This window comes from Corvus cornix, chromosome 11, assembly GCF_000738735.6.
Source record: "Corvus cornix cornix isolate S_Up_H32 chromosome 11, ASM73873v5, whole genome shotgun sequence".
Classification (NCBI taxonomy): Eukaryota; Metazoa; Chordata; class Aves; order Passeriformes; family Corvidae; genus Corvus; species Corvus cornix.
In genome coordinates this window covers 4,718,488-4,745,064 of record NC_046341.1, presented here as the reverse complement: position 1 = coordinate 4,745,064, position 26,577 = coordinate 4,718,488, and the positions used below count along the sequence as shown (strand labels likewise).

Below are 26,577 nucleotides of genomic sequence, written 5' to 3'. Positions count from 1 at the left end.
CCACTCCAGCTGTCTCCTGGCTGTGCCTGCCTGCCTCTGCCAGGTTCATAAGGAGCAAACAGCCGGGCCAACGTTTTTCTTACTTCCCCTTCAAACCAGTGAAAGAGTTAATTTTAATGAGAACGTGCAAGAATTAGAGTGTATGTGCTAGGGATTAAAGATCAGCCATTATAAATTGTCAATCTATAAGCCACTGGCCACCAGCTCACGCTGCACTTTGACCTTATCTTTATATGCAACAGGAAAGACCCGTCCTTAGCCCAGACGGGGGGGGGACAACCGCGCCTGCAGAAGCGGCTGGGCAGAGCGCAGGCACTGGGAATTTCGTCAGAGATGGATACGCTATATGGCAGGAATAAGGAAGAACACCCAGAGCCCATAAAAGCTGAGGTGCAGGGTAAGTGGAAGAAAATCTATTGTAAAACATGCCGCTATTTTGGTGTTTTCCAATCCGTAAAAACTGTGACTCTTGTTCGCCCGACGCAGCACTGGAAAGGGAAACTGAGAGGCGCAAGGGAACTTTGTTTAAAGGACTGATCTCAGATAATATTTGTGACCCTACTGGGGGATTCTTCTCACTGCATGAGAATTTCTGTGTACTTTTCAAAAGTCTGTTTGAACAGGACTCACTGAAGTTGGTGGTGAGGAAGAGACCGGGATTCCATCTCGGACATCCCTTCCCCCACGACTCTGCTCTGGCTTTCGATTTCTGTGACCCTTCCCTGCCCTCGACTCTTCCGGAGCTCCCGGGAAGGGTCTCTAAATTCGGGACTCTTCAGCAGTGGCGCTCCCAGGTAGCAAAGTACCAGTACTGAATGCCACTGGGTAGCGTTAAAAAGAGGTTTTAGAAGATAATCCAGGAGAAACTGCAGAGTATTCTTCAGCAAGACAGATTAAAGTGACTGTCTAAGGAAGACACTCGACCAACCTGTTATTTTTCCCACTTTCTTTACTTTATGGAAGAGTTTTTGCTACAGCTACAGGAGAGGCTTGTTGCTGCAAATCCTTATTTAGTAAATCTTCTCTGTGTTGTAGTCCAAGAAATTGTAGGAATCTAATGACACTTCCCAAGTACCAAAACTTAAAGAGATGACGACTAAAACTTGCAGGGCCTTGTTACTGTTCAGTTTGGTGGCTGAATTGGAAAAGATTTTGTGTCAAGTCAGACAAAGTGCTTTGTTTTAATACCTTCGAATTATTTTATGCCTTTATGGGTTTATGCCTCTCAATCTTTTTTTTTTTGTCCCTCAAGATAACAACTTATTATCAAAACATTTGAAGTTGTTTGCAAACAACAATTTATCAGACCTGATCTGTATTATGAAATAGTTTATTTGAACAAAGACTGCATATTTCAGAAAGTAAAGTTATACATACAAAATATTGCTTCATTGCAAAAGAAAATTAAAGAGAACTATGACCCCTTTAAATATTTTGGTAGTCCTGAGCTCTGCCAGTATTTTGGCTCCTTGTTACTCAATATGTACACTGTAAATATCTATCACACTTCTATCATCAGCTGCAATTTCACCCATGCTCTCCTACAGACATGTGAATTTCTGAGACTCTGTTGTTACAATAGTTATTAAATGTCCATAAAATCCATATTTGGGGATTTCAGTGTGTTGCTAATGTGTCCTCACACACCACAGAAAAGAAAAAGGTCCACATTTTTAAAGCTATATAAGCACTTTTAGATGCTGATTTGGTACCCTGTGTGATTTACAGAAATGCTCAATTCCCACTAAGATGAATTATCTGAAAACCTCACTAGATGAGCCTTTGCTCCTTTTGTTTTTGTACTGAAATTATGCCAGAAATTACATGGAATTGCACCAGGAATTTCAGAAGCTGCATTAAGTCCACTGTGCTTTAAAAATATCTTTTTCATTTTTTTATCTTTTCCAGCAAAATTATCAAATACAAAAATGTACTGCGGTTATTGCTTTGGAATTCCTTGTGTTAGAAAGGGAAGTAAGGTTTAGTTTTCCAGGCTCTTCTAGAAAATAACAACAACAACAATAATAATGATGATGATGATGAAAGTTCATCTGTCATGCAAACAATTTTTTATGTTCCTTGTATATTCCAGAACTGTAACCCTAATGGAGTTGTGCCCTAATGATGGGTGCCCCATCCCTGGAAGTTTTCAGGGACAGGCTGGATGGGATTTTGAGCAACCTGGTCTAGTGGACCTGGCAGGGGTTGGAACAAGTTCAAAGTTAAGGTCCATAGGAAGACATTTCCAGCTGTTGTAAAGGAGTTTTAACAAGAAAGTGTGCCAACATAATCAATGTGGCATCACAAACTAATTTATAAGGAGAAATATAAGTTCTGAAGAGCTTTTCATGCAGAGGCAATATCCAATGCAAGAATTGTCTGGAGAAGCAGTATGTGATCTTAGATGTTCACTCAGGAGTCATATGCACAAAGAAGCAAGTTAAGCTTTTTATTTGATATCTGATATGCCTTTGTTCATCTCTTTAACCCTCTTGAAATTCTTTAATTGTTATTATTCTGTGAGTCAAGTGGTAGTTAATGCATTTCTTGCAGGGATTTGATGAGGAACATTTATGATTCAAATCTCAACAGCACTTATACATCTTCAGTACAATATTCCTATACTTTATTTGTGTACGAAACACTACATTATGACAAGTGTCACAAAAGAACTCCCCAAATGACACGACTTTATGCTGTGTAATCTAATTAATGAAACTTTTTGTGGAATTAATTTAGCCTGAAGTCTAAGCTGATGTGCTGAAAGCCAATGCAAGTCATAGAACCTATAAAATATGTTTATTTCTGATAAGCTTTAGTTTTTTCTGGCATGAGTAAAAGGGTTTAAATTTATCACTGTAAAATCTGAGTGCAGGAAAGAAAGGTTCAACTTTATTTACTTGCTGATAATTAACAAATTACATTCCAGCAATCTCATTTTCGTATAGTAATCTCAGATAGCAATAGTCATGCAGTATGTCACTCGTGCCACATTTTTGAGTAGGGGAAATTTTAGTTAACCCAAAGTCCAATAACATTATATGGTACAGCAAATCTTGACACACCAACAGTCTGTCTGACTACATGAAGCCTCTGCTGTTAGGAAACCTGTCCTGGAACATTCCCCTCACCTAAATGAATGGATGCTGGTAACTTCTTTCTGTTTATAGGGCAGCTTCCTACTTGGTTGCGAGGGATCCTCCTCCGAAATGGCCCAGGGATGCACACGATAGGGGACAGCAAGTACAACCATTGGTTTGATGGGCTGGCTCTGCTGCACAGCTTTACATTTAAAAATGGTAAGTTGTTTCAGATCAGATTGAAAGGAACTCAACAACCCACATTTTCCACATTTTGGTGCCTTATGTTGCTAATTCTGTTCAGAGTTGGATTGGAGTGTTTTGGGTTTGTCTGCAGAGCGGTGTGTGCGTGAGGGGGGAACTGCTGTGGGGAAAGTCTCTCCACACACTCCCTCACACCTCACCCTTCACAGCAGCAGATGGAGTGTCTCTGCAGGGCTATTTGCAGGGAGATGTTACATTGTCCTTTCTTCTGCAGTGCCAAAGCTCAGTGCTGTTCTCACCCAAGGACAGCAGAAACCCAGCTCTGGGCAGGTCACTGCAGGGCAAGAAAACCTCGATTATTTTGAAAGGATCAGCCACAAGTACTGTAATAGCCAGAGGTTTTCCTGCTGTGGATGAACAGCCCAGTTTCAGGGATGACTAGCATTCCCCTTTTGGGATTTGGTTGCAGCTATAACAGCTGCCAGGAGAGAAACTGGGCCACTGTGTCACTTCACATGTCAAACCTCACTTAGTGTATTTGACACCCCTACAGTCTCTCCTCCTGCTTGTCATCTTTTTGGAGGAAAAACAGGCAGCTCCTCTATCCTAAAAAATTCAATTTTTTTTTCAATTAAAGCATTTTTTACCCATTGAGCTGTTTCACAGTGTGAGACAGGATGGTTTACACCTGGATTCTTGTGGCAAAAAGTATGTATTTATAAAAAAAATGGGATTTACTCCTGTCATCCTCTAATCCTAATGTTTACTTTTTTGTTTCCATTTCTGTGATTGGAAGCATTTAATGCAACTGCAGGATCTCTTGCCTGTCCTGCTCTAGACCCTTAACAAAATAACCTATAAAGGTGTTTTTTAAATTGCCAGTACATCTTACTTACCTAAAGCAAACTGAGCTCAGTTAGTTCAAGTATAGTGGTTCATTAAATTGTTTAGGACAGACATTGATTCCTTCAAACAGTGTGTTACTAAATTTTGCCAATAAAGGAAATTTGTCACCACACATAAATGGACTGTATAATTAGTCATTTTTGCACACATTGTTTTATTTTGCTGGAACAGTTTACCCAAATCCCTCCTTTCTCCTCAGAAGTACCCCAGTATTAGTAGTGGGAGTCAGTGAATTGTCAAATTGACAAATTGTTATAAATCTCAGCAGCTATAAAGCCTTTAGGACAGGGGGTTAGGGATGTTATTGGTTTCATTCCAAACTATTGTTGGCTAAAGGACAGCTGCTTGAGAAACTCTGGCTCTACCTGTGCTAATTTTTTAAAGGACTAAGTATAAAATGTAACTGAAACCTGTTTGTTCTTCCTCAGGTGAAGTTTACTATAGAAGTAAATATCTCCGAAGTGACACATACAACTGCAACATAGAAGCAAACAGAATTGTCGTGTCTGAGTTTGGGACTATGGCTTATCCAGATCCATGCAAAAACATATTTGCCAAGTAAGCAATGCTTTTCCCAACAAGATTCTTCTATCTACTTCTCACTTCAGCACAGATGTCTTTCTGTTTACCCTTGACACATATGTACAAGTACAACATTTGATTTGTAAATTTACAATTGCTAAATATTGAAAAAGCCAAAAGATATGTACTGCCTATGGGTTAGTCTAAGACAAATATTTTAAATTCATTTTATCACCAATATTGCCTGCTTTATTCAGTAACACAAGTAGATTATATAAAAACCAAACATTTTCTTTTCTCCAGTGTTAGTGAAATGTTTTGATACTCTGTAAGGGGAGGAGCAGCAAGAATGAAAAAGATTTAGAGATGGGGAAGGTATTGATACAAAGTCTATTCAACAAAAAAAGAGAAGCATCAATAACAGAAAAAAAAATCAGAAAAACTTTTTGATTAAAGATGGTTTTATGGAGAGGTGAGGTGTAGGCCATCATGTTATACTCAGTCTTGTAATATTGGCTGTAGGGATTCCCTAAGACAAGCAAATAGGTCACCCTTCTCTCCTTCCTGGCTGAACTACCTCTAGTGACCTCGAACCTGGTATTTGGTAAGGACACATACACAGACAGTTATTGCAAAAGAGCTGATATGTTGTAAATTGTTCCCCTGAGATAAGATTTTCTTCCCTCTTCCAACAGTAAAAGAATATCTCTGGCATTTTAAGTTCAAAAGGGTTATAGAAACTTTGTCTTGGCTTCTAGTGACTATGATGAAATCATACACTGATAAAGAAGACTGTCAAGCCCATGTGTGAAGTTCAATCTTATTTGAAATCATAATTGTGCTATGGAATTTCACTGGGAACAAAAATATTCCTTTGGGGAATATATGAATCCATCTATTTTATGAAGGCATACACTGAAAAACCCACCAGCTTTTAGGTAGGAACTGGTAGGCCAAATTTTCCCAAGACAGCACAGGAGAGTATGTAATTAACCCATCCTGATAAACCAGTGCATGTCCTAGAGCTGACAGTGGGAATGGGCCTGGATGCCCTTTTGTGTGTGGTAAAACAGTTGCTTGCATGTCCTTAACCCTCACCCAGGCCAAGGAAACAATCCATCTCCTCTGCTTTCCCACCCTTTCCAGGGAGCTGCCAGCAGTGGGCACAGCAGGGAGAGGCAGCCCCAGGTCTGTGGCACTGCAGGGTCACTTGTGCTCCGTGTGGGGGAAAAGCAGCTCCGGCTTCTGTGGCTCTAATGAAATTTCCCTCTGGACAGGGCATTCTCCTATTTGTCTCACACCATTCCTGAGTTCACAGACAACTGTCTGATCAACATTATGAAAGCTGGGGATGATTTCTATGCTACTGGCGAGACTAACTTCATCAGGAAAATTAATCCACAGACTCTGGAGACATTGGAGAAGGTACAAACCACCATCTGTCATTCTGGTTCCTTGTCTGCTGGTGAATAAATTTCAGGCTGTCTCATAAAGATCCTTTAACATGTGCAGGACACAAAATACTTTTCTTCTACTGTTGCCTTATTTTTGAAAACGTGGTAAAGTGAAATAGTGACATACCAAAAGATAAAAGATATCTTTTAAGAACTCCTGAGTTCAAATTTAAATTCTGTTTAGTTTGGGAAGAGCTGGGCTTTGACCAATTTCACTTGTACATAATCTAGCAAGGTTGCAGGAATAATACCACAGTTACATGATTATTTTGGATGATTGCCATTATTATGTATCTGTAGTTACGAAATTATTTACATAATTAAAAATTCAGTAGGTCAGTTATATGACTACTTTTCAAGGACCTTATGTAAGATATTACTTAACTATTAAAATGAAAACTTGAGATATTGAAATATATACATCGGGGTTTTTTCTAGCCTGCACTGCAGTTTGAGTACAACTTCCAAATTTTAGATAAAATAGAAATCTTTTTGCTCCAGCAGATTGCCAGAGTCAGCCCTGTTAAATAAACTGCTTTCAGGGTGAAATGGGCATTTGCAGAGTAACTTGCTTAGCTAATCCTCCCTGATGTTATGTGGCTTCAAGGGAGGGGTGACTGTAACTCAGATTCTATAACTTGTTTTAGCCTTGAATAAGGAAATAATTTGAATACCTAGACAAGTCATTTGGTCTAATTATTTAAATTTCAAAGCCATTTGTAAATGGGGTGCCAATATAAGGCCAACAGGGCTAAAAAGCTGGTGCATTTGTGGTGTTAGCTGAGATCATTTTTCATTCTCTTACACATCTCCCAAATCACTTATTGTATCATTTTCCAGGTTGACTACAACAAATATGTAGCTGTAAATTTGGCCACTTCTCACCCCCACTATGACAGTGCTGGAAATGTTCTCAACATGGGCACTTCAATAGTTGATAAAGGGAAGACAAAATACATTCTATTTAAGATTCCTTCCTCTGTACCAGGTAAGATACGTCTATTATTGTTATTTTCTAGAAACTTGTTAGCAATTTCTTTTCTTCAAAGGGCAAGGGTGATGATACAGCTCTGCTAGTAACTAATGGTGTTCATTTTCTTAATTTCAACTTATTGTAAACTTCATGTTAACTGCTTAACCTGTCTGGGCATGTGCTCTTACAAAGGCTCACCTTGAGTACTGTGTAAACGGGGCATTTCAGTAGGAAGGACCTTACCTTTAGATGAAGGTTCTAAAACAATTTTCCCTATAGGGCAGCACATATAATTTGAGATTGTAAATTTTAATTCCTTAGTAAACAAAAATTTTCTTAAAATGCTGATACTGTGATTATAGGGAAGCATGATACCAAATAAAACCTAACATAGAGTTAATTCCTGTCTAACCTGGAGAACACTGGCCCTTGCTGAAACACTGTCCATTGTTCACAGAGCAAATCACTTGCTCTTTTTCCTTTGAGATAATCTTTTTTTGGTGTGTGTTGTTGTTTAAAATCAGCTGCTATTGTGTTGCCTGTCCCTTATTGAACAATCGAGAGGCCTTCCACAGCTGAAAGATCAGTTTGCAATTTCTAGCTGGGGCTCAAATTTGGGAACATCTCCTTAGAAGTTAAAAAAAACAGGGGCATTTGAACCCCTTTTTAAAGCTGCTGATTTAATTAAACATATTTCTCCTCCATGCTGGAACTTCTGAAAACAGTAACCAGTGGAATCAAATCCCAAGATGAGGGGGCTCTGCCTGAATGGATCCAGCATTGTGATTTCACTGCGTTGCTTCTTGCATGCTAAGTTCTGTGTTTATTATACAGGAGTAAACAAACCACTTTCTTAACAGGAAAATGCAAATAAAACTGAGAGGAACCTGTTCTTCCCTGCCTGGGAGAAATCCAAGCACAAGTTTGGAATGGAATTTATTAGAAATATAATTTGAATTTTTATCATTCGTATTCAGAAAAAGAAAAGAAGAAGTCTTGTTTCAAGCACCTGGAAGTGGTTTGCTCCATCCCTTCTCACTCTCTGCTCCACCCCAGCTACTACCACAGCTTTGGACTCACAGAGAATTACATTATCTTCATAGAGCAGCCCTTCAGACTGGATATTGTCAAAATGGCAACTGCTTACATCCGAGGTGTGAACTGGGCTTCCTGCCTTGCCTATAATAAGGATGATAAGGTATTTTTCCTACTGCTGAACAATGGAGTCATGCAGGCCAGTGACCTCCTCCACACTGTTCTGTTTTTCATCTGCTTCATTCAGTTCAGTAGTCACTCTTTTTTTTCAAACCTTGACTTTCACATTGCACAGGTTTGTTTTAGAAACTATGTTTTTGAATACTGTCTCCCATTATCCAGAAATTTCTCAAATAAATATCTGATGCTGAAGCTCTTGAGAGAGAGGATAGTTTGGCATTTCTAGAAATACTCTGTGCTAGCAGAGAAATTCCAACCTGCACTAGCATCCGAGACAGATCCAGTTGCTCCTGGTCCAAACAAAATGCTGTCTGTGGTGGGTGAGATCTACTCCAGGTGCACTGCATGTGACAGAGAGCCAGACTGGTGGAAAAGCCTGCACTGAGCAAAAGGAGAGTCTTTCACTGTGGCAACTGAGGGAAAATACTGTTTTCTGAGGATCTTACTTCCACATGCTCTGGGCATCAACATGTGGGACTTGCTGAGGTACAGGGAACCAGCACCACAGAAACTCTCGACCAAGGCAGATTTATTTAACTTAAAAAGAGAGAAGGGGATTTTCCAGGCTTTTCTGGAAAACTTCAACCCTCAGCCTAGCCCAAATAGTAATTTGCAACAGTAGAATGAGCTTAAAGCTGTTCCACACTCATTTTTCTGCTGTGTGTTTTGGTCTTCAGGTTGGAATTCCTTGTCTCCTAGCAGCAAACTCTGAGTTCTTGATATCCTTCATTACAAATACACAGTGATTAGAATGTTGATTGTTATCATTAGAAAACAGTTTTCTAAATAACTATTTGCTGATTCTGAATGGTTTTAAATAATGTTTTCTCTCTTTCAGACTTGGTTTCACTTTATAGACAGGAAAACTAAAAAAGAAGTGTCCACCAAGTTTTATACTGATGCTTTGGTGTTTTTTCACCACATAAATGCTTATGAGGAGGATGGCCACATTATTTTTGATCTTATTGCCTATACAGACAATAGCTTATATGACATGTTTTATTTAAAAAACCTGGATAAAGACTTTGAAGAGAACATCAAGCTTACCTCCATTCCAACCTGCAAACGATTTGTGGTTCCTCTGCAGTACGACAAGGTAGAAAGAAGATGGGTCTTTAACCTGTTCTTTGATCAGTAGTTTAAAAATTTTTCAATATAAATCAGTAATTTAAAATTTCATCAGTGTGAATAACAGGTGAATTTTTAGTTGCCAGCCCTTAGGTGCAAATTTCTGATTCTGTGATACCCAAAATGTGCAGGAGGCTTGGGTTTTTTATGTCCTGTGAGAAATGGCAGTGGGCAGCTGGACATGGTTATGTGGATCCAGGTTTTGACACCATCCACTATGGAGAACAGGGATGTGTAGAACATGGAATTTTGTTACCAGTGAGATTATTTGTTAAATGTCATCAAACACAAGCAGACATATCCACTTGGCTGTTAACTGCAAGAGTATGCATGAGGTTTTGCACAATCTGTTTCTTCCACTTCACTGGAAGCCCACATACAATACACACACGCTCCCAACTGTTGCAATGGTTCTATTAAAATTAGAATATTTCATATAAGTGTGATATATAAGCAGGAAGAGAAAAGATTTTATCTTTCAGTTTAATTTAAAACATCATTTTACATCATTGTTTGCAGGGAAGATTTTATAATGCCCAGCAACTTGGGCAAGTTTCTGCCTGATACCTTTGGAATGGATATTACTTTTTCTTTCTACACCCTAGAGTCTTGCTGCTCTGTTCTTGTCTCAGAAACAGCTCTGCAGCAGTGACAAAGGATGCTCTGGATCACACCAGTTGTTCTGCAGTCTTAAGAATTAAGCAGTAGGACATTAAAGAGTATATCACACCTATTTTTGCACTTGATTTTTAGCAGGTGCAAAAGCCTAACCTTGGTGACTTCTAGTGGAAATTTAATACCTCATTCCTTGCAACCCATCTTCATTCATTAAATTCTCAAATTTATGGTACTTCTGGACTATAATCATGTGTATCTAAACCTTTCTAAGGACTCAGTGTGATTCAAGATAATTATTCTATGTTATATTAAAACACTCTGAGTGCAACAAGATTTCTAATGAAAACCTCAGAATCTAAAATGCCATAAGAATGATCTTCTTGAAGCTTGTTTGTTTAATCCCCAAATTGTTAATATTAATATCAAACCTGATGAAAAATCTAAATTAGAAGCATGTTTTTAGAGATCCGTGACGTTTTCAGCATTCGTCTCTTTCAGGATGCTGAGGTGGGTTCTAATTTAGTCAGACTTGCCTCTACTGCAACTGCTGTAAAGGAGAAAGATGGGACCATCTATTGCCAACATGAAACGCTAGGTGAAGGTGAGACACATCCTTTAAATATCTGAAGTTGCACCAGTATTGTATTAATACAGGATTCTAAGTCTGATCTCACAGCTATTAATATGGCTTGCAAATCTACCTGTTACAAGAGTAATTTTAGTTAAATAAGTCTGTTATAAGTAGTACTTCAGGTTTAGCTGCATTTTATAAAGATTGTCCTTGAAAGTGGATTTTTAACCTTTTATCAGGGAATAATAGCAGGAATATGTAAATATGTGTTTACCTAAGGTGAAAGTAATTTCTTAGAATGGTAGCCTCCGAATCTATCCCATTTGTTCACATCATGGATTTATAAAGAAAGAAAAAAATGCAAACCAGAAAAACCCTCACAGATTCCAGTCTAATGGATGAAAAACTATTGCCTTTTGAACTAATGACCCTGGCTTACTTATGTTAATACCATCTTCAGCTTCTTAGAAATTCATATATACAAAATCTATGCAACACCTTTATTAAGTAGTGTCAAGGTTTTTCACAGGGCCAAACTTCCTGAAGATTGGTATGTCTATAAAGATTTGCTTTTGAGTTATTTTCTCCTCTTGTTCCTAAGTCTTGAACTTTATTTTATGCAGGGATAGAACTGCCTCGCATCAACTATGACTATAATGGCAAAAAATACAAGTATGTCTTTGCAACAGAAGTCCAGTGGAGTCCAGTTCCTACAAAGGTATAATTAACATTTACAAAGTCAGTGTCTTCCTGTTGGTGGATCATTCACATGCAAAGAAACATGAAATGCCTAAATTCTCATGAGTTCATGTTGTACCATTTCCCTCATAAAGTATTAATAAACTCAGGCTTCTTCCTCCAGATTTATATTCCTACAAAGTCTCTTGAAGAGTTACTGAGACCTTCACTTGTCTGCTAAATTGGGCTGAACCTTCTGTGATGTGCCAAGAACTATAAAGGAGAGAGTAAGAAAAAGAAGTATTAGATGCATATATATATTTAATACTTTTTCCCTTTAGGAAGCCTAACAGAAAAATAAGATACTGCAATGCTACCTAAGACATTTTAAATATTAAAACAATATCTAATTTTGGGGAAAGCTTTATATTTTGCTGGCTAGTTCTCTATTTGAGGTAGCAAATGCTTTGTTTACATGTGCTTGATGCCAGGAGACAGCCTAGAGTACAAATAGATTAAAGGGAAAAGTATTTATATTTAAAGGTACAAGTATTATACAGACAAAATCACACTTTACAATTCTTGTTGTGTGACTACAAGGCAGCACAAAATGAAGTCACTTGGTTCTTGAATATAATTACCATTACTGATTACAAAACAAAGCTGGATTTCTGCATGATGCAAGAAAATTTATTGCAGCACATCTGACAATAACTCAAACAAACCTGCAAGTTCGTGATTTACAGTGTAGATAATCTCTGCTTGACTCAAATATAATAAAAAATGTTGGTAGGAGGATCTTTTTTCACATCAGTTGCAGTTTAATGAATGCAAGCACAACAACCTAATCCTTAGGTAAAGTCTGTCAGTGAAAGTGCTGTCATCTTAGCTAGAATTCTTTCAAATTCTTCCTCCAGTAATTTGAATAGATTCACTTTTGTGTTTTTTGGCTAAAGATCAAAATGGAAAAGAACAGAACTGTATCTCTATGGGTAAAGAAAAGGCCTTAATGGAATTGAACTGAAAATGCCAGGCATCCCCTCTGGAGATTGGTTTGGCCACTCAATGGGATGAAAATCCACACTCTGTTCCTTCAGTAAACACCAGTGTCTGCACCCCTGGTTCAATCTTTACACCTCACTAGGAACAGCCATTTTTTCTGGCTATGTACCCTACTGCACAGTAGAAGGCCTTGAGAAATATGGAAGCAGCAATAAAAGGAAAATAATTCACAGGATTAGAAAATGGCAAGTTTAAATCCTGTTTCCTGCTTTACTACAGAATCTCAATGAATTGGAACAAGCCACTTAAATATTCTGTGTCTTGGACTCTCCATAGTGAGGGGCAATACTTTCAGTGAAGGGTCTCTTGGGATCTGTTAGCATCTGTGAACTACTAAGCACCCATAAATGAAAGGTGCAATTGTAATCTAATGAAATGAAACAAAAAGAACATTGTGTGATTATATAGCCACAAAATGTGACTCCAAAATTTAACATTTTCCAGGTGTTTTTTTCTTGTGATGACACCTGCCTTAGCTCTTAGCATTAGTTCCCCCCACCAGCAGTCTGTTCATGTTGTACCTTTGGAAAAAAGCACTGTCAGGGTCACTGACATTTTTCTTTTCTTGTCACAACTGCTTAGATTGCAAAATTAAATACCCAGACAAAGGAAATGCTCCACTGGGGACAGGACCACTGCTGGCCATCCGAGCCCGTTTTTGTTCCCAACCCTGATGCAAAAGAAGAGGATGATGGTAAAATAATGAAAACATTCTGAAAGCTGAGGTTACATGAGTTTTGTATTAAATCTTACAAGTTTCAATGTTCTTAGTCGAGAAAGCTGGGTTGGTGCTTCCTCTGTGTGATGGGGTTATCTTTTCTGCTTGGTGAAACATTTATGTGTTTCTAATTCTTTATTTGTATGTCACAGGTGTTGTTCTGACCTGTGTTGTGAAGAGTGATCCAAAGGAAGCACCTTTCCTACTTGTCTTGGATGCTAAAACATTCACAGAGCTGGGTCGAGCCACAGTAAATGTGGAAATGCATATGGACCTGCATGGAATGTTTATACCAGAGCAAGTTGTGAAAACTGAGACTGAGTAAAATCCATTTGTTTTATTGCACAGACTGAGATAACCTTCTACTGAATATGGCATAATATCCTTTAGGAACAGCCTTCTCTTATGATAAGAAATGACTACTTATAACCTCTTCAATATCTATATATAATCTCTTATAAGACATAGAAATTTAGAACGAATTATTGTATACACAACTGGTATATCACTTTTCAAAAGAAGAATTATCAATATGAAGTCCTGATGTTGAATACAGCTTGTGGGGCAGGGAATAGGAGACAAAGGTAACAAGAAATGTTTATTTGAGTAGAATAAAGCTTTCTGAGCAAATGAAGTACTGTATTCATAGGGTGACACATGGCATGAGTCACACATGTCTGCAGGTCATGTAACTTCCACGGGCTGTTGCAAGACTGCAGCTGACAATGAAAGTTGTCTCCTGCCAGAAAACCCCATGTTAAACTATCTACTATGATACCAATACTCCATGTCAATGTATTCTCTTGGTGCTTGATTTCTTAAACTCTACCATAACCAAAGTATTATGCTGAGGTGCTACATTTTTCTTATCCAGAGCCTAAAACCATATTTTCTAATAATTTCATGGTGTATTTTTTGCTTTTATGTTGACAAAACCAAGTAAGTTTATTGAGATAGAGTACACAGTTATATGTAGCATTCAATTATACTTTAGTGACATTCAATCTTAAGCACCTTGTATTTAAATCAGTTTTCCTTGGGCAGAATATCTGCCACGGCATTTCATGTAATTAGATGTTTGCATTGTGTAAAATATAAGAAGAGTTGTAGTATTTGATACTGCTACTAGTCTCTGTTAATAGCAGTATGTATGTGAATGAGGGCAGTGTATTTCTAGCAGCACTCAGACACATGCAACAAACAGTTTAGGGAAAGAGTGAGAGATCTAATTTAGGCCTCATCTGAACCCCACAGTAACTGAAGCTAGAAGCTGTTATTGCCATAACTAAGCATTTACTTTATGTCTGCTTAGGAGCATCCACGTTCTCACATGTGTTTATCATTGCCTGTACCAGATGCTTCCTAATAAAAGTGCACAACTCTCACTCACAGTCAAAATTAAAAAGCACACTTCAGCATAAAGTTCAAGTGCCAAGTACAGAGTGACTGGTTGTGTTACAGAAATGGCATTTTTACCCCCCTGAGGGTATTCCTGATTTGAGGTATTGAGTTTTCTTTAAGTGAGAGCTTTTTTACTTTAAACTGTATTTTCTCATTGTAGATATCTTTGCTGTTGGAGACATCTTTACTGATGAAGTAAACCAGGTGCACATCCATCCATTTTGGGTGTTCATCTGCTCTATCACCACACAACTGAGGTGCCTCTCACTTTGACACACACATTCTCTCAGTGTCTGTGCTGCTCACAGTGTTTTACAGGTAGGAAACAGAATGAAATTGTTGTCATACACTGCCTCCCCACCACATGAGAGTCTGGGCTTTGGTGACTTGTTTGAGATTACCAAAGGTGTTTGTGGCAGAGCAGGAACTGAACAAACATCACCCACTGTTGCTGTCTGCTCTGTAACAACCAGACCTCTGCTTCTCTGCTTAAGCTTTTGCACTTTGTTAGGAAAAAGAATATACAGGGCATTTTTAGTGTAAAAAAACCCAACACTGTGGTCAGATCTAGTTAAAATATGCAGTTTTGGGCATTCAAAGGTTTACATGTTCCATAAAATGGAAAGAAACCCTTCAGTAAGGTGTCTCTGCAGAAATAGTCACTTTTAGTGTTTTCAAAGCATATTACCATTAGTATTTAATAGAATTTTATCTTCTAAAGAAGAAATTGAATTCCATTTTTATAAGTAATATGGAATCAGTACTGGAAGGGCAGACTGACTTATGATATTGGCATCAGTTCTGGGGTTTTTTCTTTTCATCTGAAAAAGTTTGAATTTAACAAATGTCCACAAATATATTCCTAGAATTAAAAGGTGGCAATGAATCAAAAGTCTAACCATTGTTATAGATTTCCTTCTAAGAGTTTGTCTCCAGAATTTCTTCTCTAGTACTCATAGGGTTGTTTTGGGATGATCATGGGTTTGGATACAGGAGTTACTTGACTTCTGAGGAGCTAACATTTACTGGTAGAGATGACAGGATAGGGGATACACTCATCATAAAAACAACCTGTAATCTAAGAAAATAAATGTGTTATTTATGTTATGTAGAAATAATGCAGAAAATAAATGATAAGAACTTGTCTTGTGTATGCTTTTTAAATCAAATGTGACATATTCCCTTGGTCAGTATTTAACCTGAGGAAAAAAACAGTGATGTAAATCTGCATTTGCTAATCCCAGTATCCTCCTGCAGCAGAGACAATAGGAATAAAACCATACAGCTAATCACAAATTTGTTAAAGAATGTTTTTAGTGGTTGCAATACCAATCTGATGAAACATTTACCCTGAATATGGTAACACACTCTATCATTTCTAGGCTGACAGAAGCAAGGGGAAATGCAGATGTGCTTTGCCAAGTGGCTGCAAGGCTTGTAGGGTTTTTTTGATGTGGTAACATGGCACGTGGTAATGAGTGGCATTTGGTTTGCTTCTGACACCCTTTGCTATGAATGAAATCTCAAGGGCCAAAAAGGTTTGATTCTTCTTTTGCACCAATTTAAGTCATAAATTAGCCCAGCAAAATTCACAGAATTATTATAATGGCTTAACACAAATCTAGATTGAGTGACTGCAAATAAAAAATACTAAAGATAAGTATCTCCATTAAAAGAAAAATACGTAGTTGAGGGAGACAATCAGGCCACGGGTATGCATACATATAATTACCTCAGAGATGCTACAAATGGACCTTGATAGAGTGGTTTGGTTTGTTGTTGTTTTGGTTTGGGTTTTTTTTTGTTAACACTTTCATTAAATGGAACAAATAATAAGGCATAACAATTAATTTGTTCTCTGGAAGTGGATATTATCTGTTACACCTTGTCCCATTGCCCCACATAGGCAGTAAGAGGAAGCAGAAACAGTGTTTACGAGGACGAGTTAAAAACCAGAAATGCAACAATGTTTTCCTCTGCAACAATCTGTGCAGGAGGCAGGGAAACACACCGGTGTCTTTCTTTTCTAATAACCAGGCCACTCAATGACAGCTTTCGCAAGAACTTAAACCACTGCTCCCTTAGGTCTGCAATTACCTGAGTATTAATGACAAGCAAAATACATCTTTCCCCTGCAGCCAAGGAGCAGTGTGCTCTCTGCCTTCATTATCCTCAAAGAGAGCTGGGAATGTGTCCTCTGGATCCTCAACCTACACCTGACATCCTGGATAATTATACCCCAGCCAGAAAAAGTGGCCTTCTAATATTTGTAAATGGGTATGTACAACAACAAGTGTTGCAAAGCTCCTGGTACTTCATGCACATTGCTGTGGGTTTAGGCTTTCTGTTCTACATCCTCTGCTTCTAAAAACTCTTGTTCAGAGCTGCTCCTCCCTGTGACCCCTTCCCAGTCAGGGAGCACTTCAGCATGGGCTGAGCTGTAAACTCTGGCTCCAATAGGGCTGAGCACAGTCTTCACCCAGGCCCTGGGTGCAGGGTTTGGACTGCTGGGTGATGTGTGAGGATGTCCCAGCTGCAATCTATCTACAGAACAAACCAGCATTGTGTCCAGCTCGGAAAGAACAAGGTTCCCTTTGTGAAGGCATTAATTTCTCTTTCCTACAGGGTCACTTCCAGAAACCTTAATTCATTTTCCAAGTGGTAAAATGATTTGGAGACACCATCAAACTGAATGAACGATAGAATTTTGTTACATTTCACTGAAATGCAAGTAATAAAGGCACGTGACCCTCCACAGCTTTGCTAGATCAGGCCATCTGCAAACGTTATTTTCCCAATGAGGGAATGGGCAGCGTGACATCCACTTGGGTGTTCCACAGGCTGGGAGATCCCAGTGCTGCTGCGCCTGTCAGCACAGGGAACACAGCGAGCTGCTGTGCTGGTCCCTCCTGGCAGCACCGGCTGGGTGTCTGTTTTAGAGCAGATCACAGTTTGTGAAACACTTTCACTCTGTGCAAATAGTTTCACTGCTTAAATGTTGGATGCTGTTAAGAAAGCAGATGGAATCAAGTAATCTCTTAATGCGCAATTAAGCACGATAATAAAAATTTACCATGTGAACTGCCCTGAAGATCTTTTTAGCTGGAAAAGGCCACATTTCCAGTGGGCAGCTGTGGAAAGGGGCACTGCCACAATGAGTCTTGCTGTACTTAATTCTCGTTCTCTTACTTTTCCTTGCACATACACCAGTAACACCCACCTCCAGCTCATGTAAGGGAACAAATAAATAAAGGCCAGTTTTACAGGATCACAGAATCAATTACATTGGAAAAGACCTCTGAGTTCATCGAGTCCTACCTATGACCAAACACCACCGTGTAACCCAGACCACGGCACCGAGTGCCACTTTCAGGCTTTTCCTTAAACACTTCCACGGACGGTGATTTCACCACCTCCCTGGGCAGCCCGTTCCGATGCTTAACCCCTTTTGGTGAAAAAATTTCTCCTGATGTCCAACCTAAACCTTCCCTGGCTCATCTTAGGGCGCAGCTTTCCTCTTGTCCTGTCTCTCGTTGCCCGGACGAGTCTGACCCCCCCGCAGCTCCATCCTCCTGCCAGGGAGCTGTGGAGAGCGAGAAGAACCCCCCTGAACCTCCTTTCCTCCAGGCTGAGCCCCCCAGATCCCTCAGCCGCTCCTGGTGCTCCAGCCCCTTCCCCAGCTCCGTTCCCTTCTCTTTAGGGCCATTCCAAAGCCGTGAGGAGACAAAGCCGAGATTGCCGCGGGCCGTCCCGTCCCGCCCCGCCCGCGGAGAGGCCGCGGTGCCCGAGGGCCGCCGGGCCGGGCCGCCCCCGCGGGGCGGCGCGGGGAGATGATGCCGGGAGATGATGTCAGCGGCGGGCGGGCGCTCAGCCATGGTGTGAGGGCAGGGACTGAGCCGGCCCGGCCCGGCCCGGCTCGGCGGCGGCGGCAGCAGCAGCACCATGTCGGGCCCGAGCGCCGTGTCGGACCCGCAGCACCCGCGGCGGCTGCTGCGGGCGCTCAGCTCGTTCCGGGAAGAGACGCGGTTCTGCGACGCGCACCTGGTGCTGGAGGGCGAGGAGATCCCGGTGCAGAAGAACATCCTGGCGGCCGCCAGCCCCTACATCAGGTACGGCCGGGCCCGCAGCCCCCCGGCCGCGCTCGGAGGGGCCGCGCTTCGGGGAGGGGGGCCGGGGTTATGTAAGGAGCGGGATCCGCGGCGTGTGAGAATGAAGGAATCGGGGAAGGCCGGCGGGGCGGGTCTGCGGACCCCGGGTGCGCCTCGGACCGGAGTTGGCCCGAGCGCCCAGGGAGGGTGTGGAATCTCCCGCTCCGGACATTCAAAGCCAAACTGGACGCGTTCCTGTGTCACCTGCTCCAGGTGACCCTGCCTTGGCAGAAGGGCTGGACTGGATGATCTCCAGAGGTCCCTTCCAACCGCAGCTATTCTGTGATTCTGTGGGAGCAGCGGCTGGGCCACCTCCTTCCCTCCTTCCCTGCTTCCCTGCTTCCCTGCCTCCGGCCGGTGCCGCCGGGCCCCTCCGCAGGACCCGTCGTGTTCTCCGCATCACACCGCTGCTTTTCCCAGCTCCGAGAGCCTGTGTCACCCACCATGGGAAAAATCCCCCCAACTTTATTGCCGCCAAGGGCCTGGTGTGAACAAGTAACCCCTAAAGAATGAACTGTGAGGATAGTGAGGGAGGTGTCCGGCCGAGGGGCAGCGTCCCAGGGGCATTGTGAGGTGCTGGGCTTTGTGTGTCCCTCGGCCGCACCGAGTCAGCACTTCAGCATCATTTTTTTCTTCCTTAGTGTCTTTTAGCAAGACAGGGCTCCAGGTGGTGGTCATGGGTTCTGAAGTACATCGGCTTCTAAATTAAAAATAAAAATACAGGTTTGTCTCCCCATTGCTTGTGCCACCACAACATCTAAGAACATCACTTGGAAATTGCCAGAGGGACAAAGGCTGACCGTGCCAGGATCACTGGCAGCTCTTGGCAGGGGTGTCACCAGCATGTGCAGTCAGAACTGTGCCACTTGACAGCAAGTGCTGGGGAGGATGAGCTGCATTAGCACAGTCATGGTTTCTGACTGGCAAACAGCTGCTCCTGAGCTGTGTGTGCAGGGAAACCCAGGTCGTGGAAAGTCCTGCTGACACCAGTTTGAACCCCATCACACTCAGTGCTGACAAGTCCAGTGCCATCAGGTGAAAAGAATATACCCTCCACGAGATGTTATGGTACCTATCTGCATGTCAGAGTGGGTAAACAAAATGTACGAGTGGTTAATTTCAACGGGTTTTTAAGTCCACTCATTTGCAGGTAATAAAGACATTTGTTTTGTCTTCATGTGTAAAGTAGGAGCAGACCTTTAGCACCATTTAAACACAAGATTATCATAAATCTGTGGGAGACTTTTGTACTGTTTGTACATTTCTTCCAGCTGCTGCTTCCTGTGAAGTTGTCATAAAATTTGCATTTTTGTGATAGGTGAGGATGGGGATTCTTTATGCTACAGTCCAAAAAAAACATAACCTTCTGCAGTGTCATATCATCTGCTTTTAGGCAAAATGGTGTTTTGGGTGACCATTGCAGTACAACTTCAGCATTCTCAAGTACAAAAATAAGCTAAAAATAAATAGAATATGAGGCTGTGAATAACTTTTAAATGGCAATGTTCGTGCACAGACTTAAAGAAACAGTTCTCTGCACTGATTGAGCTAGCAGAGCTGAGGTATAAAATGAAATAAAGTACACAGAGAAGGAAGATCACCAAGAACTGGCAAAAAAGACATGGTGGAGCCTATGTACTACTAATAATTTTTTTGTCCCTGCTTGTCTTGAGAAGCAGGTTTGGAAGACTGTGGTCAAAGAAATCAAAGATGTGAAATAGAAATGGGCCATTGATTCATACTCTTCAAAATGCCTGAATGCTTTTTAGGTCATTTGCCATCATATTTTAGATGACCATATGCCTGACATTAAGTTTTAGAAGAGTTGCTGTAGGTGGTGAGAGGTCATGTCCTTGGAAAAACTGCTGTTCTACTGTTACAGCAGGGTGAGTTTACAGGAAATGTCAATTTTTTACTGTGAAAAAAATGCTTAAATAAAAGGTACTGTAAATTATCCAATGGAGAAGTGCCTTTTCACAGAATTTCATCTTTATGTATTGCATTTTGTTAATCTCTGAAAAATGTGCTGGGGAAAGATGGGTTAAGTGTATGTGAGGAATGAGAGCTCCAGACACAACTACATTAGCAACAAAACTTGTAGTCATTAGAGTTGTGGTTTTTTTAAACTCAAAATTGTTCAGGTTCAAATCTCATGAAGGAACTCATTAACTATGTGTGAAAGTAGGTTACATGCATTAATATATAAATATGATTAAGTGGGGGGTTGTTGTTTTGTTTTTTTTTTTTTTTAAAGCTTACTCATGTCTCCTCCTCAGGCTTTCAAGATGTAAAAGAACCAAAAAGACATATACCTAGTTCATGTATGGCACATTAGGAAACACATTTTTGTTACCTACCTTTGCAGAGCCTAGTTTTTACTTGCTGCCTGTCTCTCTTCTTTTTATCACTCTAGGATCTCTCTCTTAGGTCAGCTGGTCTTCACGTTGGATAGAATTGGTGAGGTAGGTTGCCAATGTTGGAGCATTGTGTTTCCAGGCAAGGGTAATGTTTCAGTGGCTCTTTTTGGAGATGAAATTAATCTCCACCTTGTACCTAGTCTGTGCAAGTCCCATTTATTTTGAGTGTTGGTTTTTCAAAGAAAATCAGTTTAGGCCTCTATATAAACAGTTATTGCAGGAGACACAAGAATTTCCTCCCCCTGTATTTTAAGGGTAGCTGATTCCAAAGCTCTGATGCCACAGGCTGTTGGAGTCTCCAAATGCCAATTGATTCAGGTTGCTCTCATTTGAAAAATTCCAATATAAAGCTCAGAAAAATCCATTAAGTAATTTCAGAGGTAAAACTTGGAATAAAAATAAACTTATGTGAAACTTGAAGTGAGGCAATGGAAGTATGAGTTGATGTGGTATTTTCAGTGTCTGGCTGTGTCATTATGTGCTGTGGCTGTGGGCAAGTTGGTGGGCGAGTTCAGAAAGTGTAGGGTTTGCATGAATGCCTAGTTTAGGGTGTGAGTAGGAAAATAAGTAGGCATGGACTTTGTGAGGGGGTGGTTGGGTGTGAGCAGAGTCTGTGTGTGCTGAAGGATTTGTGCAGCCACAGAGAGAGGAGCGTTACCTGTTTTTTAGTTTTGCATGGAAGCTGTTTGGCTGACTGGGTATGAGTAGGACACTTGTAAATTATAGTGATGTGTTTTCCCACTAGTTATTTGGCAACTGGATTATCCATGCAGCTCAAAGATAGCAGCTTCAGTGGGGAGAGGACAAAAGACATGAAGGGGCACAGAAACACCTGGAAGTGATATTGGTGTCATGGGTCTCACCTGCCTGTCTGATCCATGGGGTGGCTTCTGCAAGTACAGAAAAATAATAAAGGCCTGTTTCATTTTCAAATTTTCAGTCTGTGGGACCAGTAAGACTTAATTTTTGTGGTAGTTTGGTTCCTGAGGTCTTGCCTCAACTGCTTAATGCCGAGTGGTTTGTAGCTCTCAGGGTAGTGAGGTCTGAGGTGGTTGTGTGAATTCCTACAGAATTCCCTTATACGTACAGGTTTATCTAATCCCTCTGTGTGCCCCTGGAGCAAATCCTGCCATTTACAAAGCACAGAAGTCTCCCTGCATATCTCTAACATCTTGTGGTATGTTCCTGAGCCTGAGAAAAGGAGGGCTCCTCAGGAAGAAAACGCCACAGGACAAAGTGTGGTTTGGCTCAAGGTGATATTGCTGTGCCTCCCAGAGCAGTTATATTCGAGCCAGGTTAGCTCTTGATTTTCTCTTCTGTAACAAATCAGCCAGAAACCTGCACTTTTTTTTGTAGCACTCTTCATCCTGGCAATTGCCTTAATGTAGATCCATTGCCCTGGTTTAATTTATTTAGTTTGAGAGCCTGGTGTAAATTAAGGTGGTGTAAGAGGGCTTTTACCAGAACAGACCATGCTTGCACTGGTAAGTTTGGCCTGAGTTGTGGCATAGATCCGCCAACCTTTTATAGGATAGACTGGGTCCAAGCATTCCTGGTATCCTCAGCAGTAGCAGCAGATGTTCCCATCCGAACAGATCTGTCACTGTCTGGCATGAGTCGTTCCTGGCCAGCTGAAACTTGCAACTCTTTATATTTTGCTCACTTACTGCCTGCTTGCCTGGATCACAGGGAGCTTGTGGGAGCTACCTGAACAAAGAGGATATTTAAGCCCATATTCTTAGACAAATTTAATGTTGTTATGCAGGGATTGTGCTGCTGCATTGCAAATTGAATTAAGACATTTTTGTTACCTCAGCAAGTTTTGTCTTTGGTTTTCACGCATCTGCTTGAGCAGCTTACAGATGGCTGTATGTGTTCTATACTGTTCCCCAAGGCTTTTCAAGCTCAGTAATGGACCAGTAATCTTATTTAAATCTTTTCTCAGATAAGCATAATATAACTAAACAAAAATGCAAATGTAAGGTTAGGTTCACTTTATTTTTACGTGCTTATAAGTAGCTGTCCTGCTTGTAAATGGTCAGAAATAACCTGACAGCATTTGCATCTTCTCACCTGTCCTGTTCAACCTTTTGACATCCCTAAAACACTGCAGACCTTGTAAGACCCTGCACAGCTGCAGCCAATGCTGAAATGGATTTCCATGGAAATGTGGCAGGACATGCCCCCCACCACTGAACTCCTGCCCTTTCCTCTGTGTGCTGGCACTTGGAGCATTTGCAGTTGTCACAAGAGGAGCCTGCTGGGACACTGTCCCTATGTGAGTGTGGCTGGGAGCACCCGTGAGTGCTGGTGTGGGAGGTGGGATGGGATGTCCCTGGAGGTGCACCCTGGAGGTGCGACTGGGCACTTCTTGTTACACCTGTTGGACAATGAATGTTGTAGAGCAAGGCCAAGTAGGAGCCAACACATGCCAGTAGCTTCTGCTGCTTATTTCCTGGTACCTATTTGGTTTTTTACATTTATGGAGATTTTTTGTAGTGTTTTAAAACTTTTCTTCGATTTGGGATGAGGACTGAAGTCAGGAACACAAATGGCAGCTGGAGCTGGGAGCTGTTTGGTTGTCAGGAACCTGTGCTCCCAAGCTGTGGTTTACCCAAATCATGCTGTGCTTGTGCCAGGGCTTGTTCCCTCTTCACTGGGTGTGCAGGGTAGTGTTGTGGTAACTGCTTTGTCAAGGAAGGCTCTGAAGCCATTGTTGTCTCCAAGGTTTCTTTTTAGAAGTTTGTTTCTGGCAGTCTCCTGGGGGCTTTGGAGGCTGCCTGGCAGTAGGAAGTCAGGAACAGATCAGGCCAGAATTTGCTTCCAGACTTTATAAGCTGTTTTTTAAATTAGGCATAGTTTTGTTTTCGTTTGGATTTTTTAAAAATTAAATTGAAATACTACCTATTATGTTTTAGTGGTAGCTGAGTTGTAAAGTCTCTGTAACTTTGAAAGGCAATAAATCAAAATAGTTGCCTTGGCCAGAAACTCTCTGCTTGGCATAACTCAGAAGTGCCATGTTATGTCTGGATAAGCAGGTGAGGGGCAACAGTGATATAGATATGTTAAAAGTTTATGGTTTAAAAAGGGATTTAGAAGTCACTATACCAGGCTTGAATGAGGAGTTGTTAATTATATTCCTGCTCCAACAAGCCCCTAGAGATTGCCTGAAGGGAAGAAGCCATAAGGCTCTTACCCAGCCCAAAACAGTAAAAAAAATACAGTTGCGCTGCTGCTACACGTCAGGCAAAGGGAGAACTGGGAATCAGAGCATCTTGTTTACCCAGGAGAACTAGAGATGAAATTTCTTGTCCTTTCTTTGTATCTGGAGATGCGCAGCTCATCTGCGTGCCTGACGTAAGAGGCGAGTTGGGATGGAAGGTGTGGCAGGATGGGGCTGCTTGGGATGTCTGGGTAATTTATACCCTGTAGGTTGCCTTTACACTTGTGTTAATTGCCTTGTTTGGCAAAACTTTTATTATTAAAAGAACATTTTTTATTAATTTGTTTTTTCTTTTTTGTTTGATTTAGAATGTGTTTTGTGGCTGGAACAGGGCTGCTCTGAAGTTGCTGATGTGTCTGGAGCTGATGAGGCTGAAATTCTTTATTTGTGTTTTGGTTTTTTTGGTGATTTTTTTTTTTTTAATTCTTTCAACCTGTTTTGTTTGTGTTGGCCTTGGCTGCAGTTACTAAAGGTACTTCTCTCTGGTGTGGACTGACAAATATGAACGGTAACTAATGGTTTGAAAGGATTTGTTTCTTCACTCTCTGTTCAGACTCTTATTCTGAATATTGTACAGAGATTTCTCTCTGTTCTGGTGCTGAGTACCAGTGTAGTGCTACCTATGTACAGGGGAGTCTCCACTAGTGTCTTTACCTCTGATATTTTATCTTTGCTGTGGCTTAATGTATCCAAAAAACCAAAACAAATCACTACTTGTGCACAGCTCTGAAATCCCTTGACCCTGTCAAGGAAGTATGTCCTTAATACCATGTGGTTAGTGGCTGGTTTATGTCCTTAGGCATGTTGGTCTACATCCCCTGGATGATGTGGGCTGCCTGGTGCAGCTCTTGTTTATGGACATGGTGAATGCTCTGTGTTGGAGACTCCTGTGCTGATGAAATCCATGCTCCTGGTTCCTTTTTCCTCTTGGCTGTGTCATTGCTTTCTGTGAAAGTCTTGCAGATCTGTGTTTTCCAGCTCTGGGCATATCCAGAATTCCGGTGCTTCCCTCAGCTGGATTCCAAACATCTTCCAGCTGTTCCACAGCACTACTCACAAACTTAAAATTTTGTCCATTTGACTTCATACATACCAGCAATTACGAAAATCTTTCTTTGACTCTGTTGCTTTTTTCTCCCATGTGCTGTAAGGATAAGTGAGGTATAAAAACCTGGTTAATCCAAGTTTTCCCAGCAGATCTATAGGTGTTTTTTAAATAATAATATTAGTGAGTTACAGGAATATTTGGGTTATTAGACACATGCTACACAGCATTGCATTTCTTAAATATATTTAACAGCAAATTTAGCGTTACAGATATGGCACTGTACTTGTTTCTTCTAAAAAAGCATTTTTAAACAAGTTTAAAAGCAGAGTTAATTTGAAGGAAGACATCTGTGGAAGGTTGAAATGGAGTTGATGGATGAGTTCCTAAGCCAATGGCACTAGAACCACGATAACATGTTTCAAGTAAGACACTCTTCATTTCTTGGCTATAACTCTATTTCAAAAGTATCTTCCCTTGTTTTTCTGAGAAAGTCCTAGTTCCAAACTGCTACCTAAAAAGTGTAACACTGCTGGGAATCATCAGTTCAGTGAGAGGACTTGAGTGTCAAGTGAAGCAGAAAAAAAAGCCAACCACCTGTACCACCTTTCCAAATCCAGTGGCAGGTGTTTCTGTCACAGGAAGGTCCATGACAGATGAACAGGCAACTGCTGAACCAGATCCACTCCACCACATCACAGATGAGCCTGAGCTGTGCTTCATGCCATGCACGAGGTGCACAAACCACAGGTGCCCAGCAGCTCGTCTGCATTGCTTGTGTTCAACTTGTTTGCAAGCTCAGCTGGTGCAGTTGATTGGTTGTTTTCCATGCTGGCTAAAGAAACCCAAAGTGAAATGAAACATCAGGTCCTTGGTGCTGCTGAGAACTCCCAGGGTCCGTCCTTGGGCACAGTTTGTTGAGTGTGTGTTCTGTCTACTTAGGGCTAACACACATGTTTAGGCAAGACACTCTGGCTGAGGGTAGATTTCCAATTTAGATTACAATCTGGCTCTGGATGAGCTCAGTGTAATCAGGGTAATTTCAGATTTTCATGGTAAACAAGCTCTTTATTGAGCAAAGCCCATGAGCCCTGTACATGTTCCCTGTGCTGATGCTGCTGAAGGAATTGTCTTGTTCCCTTTCTTATGGAAGGGGGGGAGGCCACATTTTTGCCTGACTTAAACTTTTCAATAGTTGAAAAAAGTTATATGTC

At 41.0% G+C, this 26,577-nt stretch overlaps 2 protein-coding genes across 3 annotated transcripts in view; both read left to right on the top strand.

Annotated features, from left to right (window-relative positions):
* The first annotated feature begins 242 nt into the window (after window positions 1–242).
* On the top strand, window positions 243–17,615 carry BCO1 (beta-carotene oxygenase 1). 2 transcript variants are annotated; one of them, XR_002046428.1, is made up of 13 exons: window positions 243–397; window positions 3,171–3,299; window positions 4,619–4,748; window positions 5,990–6,137; window positions 7,007–7,154; window positions 8,117–8,337; window positions 9,193–9,450; window positions 10,599–10,701; window positions 11,295–11,389; window positions 12,994–13,105; window positions 13,282–14,848; window positions 16,669–16,807; window positions 17,156–17,615. XR_002046428.1 is itself a non-coding variant. In XM_019288325.3 (11 exons), exons 1-11 carry the CDS (start codon window positions 334–336, stop codon window positions 13,452–13,454), a joined length of 1,581 nt encoding a protein of 526 aa, XP_019143870.1. In that variant the 5' UTR covers window positions 243–333; the 3' UTR covers window positions 13,455–15,675. The 2 variants fall into 2 exon arrangements, 1 of the variants encoding a protein (XP_019143870.1); XM_019288325.3 differs by lacking the exons at window positions 16,669–16,807; window positions 17,156–17,615 and having other exon boundaries at window positions 13,282–15,675.
* Window positions 17,616–18,408: 793 nt separating this feature from the next.
* GAN (gigaxonin) overlaps window positions 18,409–26,577 on the top strand; it is a 41,287-nt gene continuing 33,118 nt past the window's right edge. Inside the window, exon 1 of the mRNA XM_039558111.1 lies at window positions 18,409–18,639. Coding sequence (XP_039414045.1) covers window positions 18,473–18,639 — 167 coding nt within the window. The 5' untranslated portion in view covers window positions 18,409–18,472. The remainder of the gene's footprint in view (window positions 18,640–26,577) is intronic.

Coding starts and splice junctions, on each gene's coding strand:
- BCO1 (XM_019288325.3), top strand. CDS start 334: ATGGATACGCTATATGGCAGGAATAAGGAAGAACACCCAGAGCCCATA. Junction 3,300..4,618: donor CAGCTTTACATTTAAAAATG/GTAAGTTGTTTC, acceptor GTTCTTCCTCAG/GTGAAGTTTACTATAGAAGT. Junction 4,749..5,989: donor TGCAAAAACATATTTGCCAA/GTAAGCAATGCT, acceptor CCCTCTGGACAG/GGCATTCTCCTATTTGTCTC.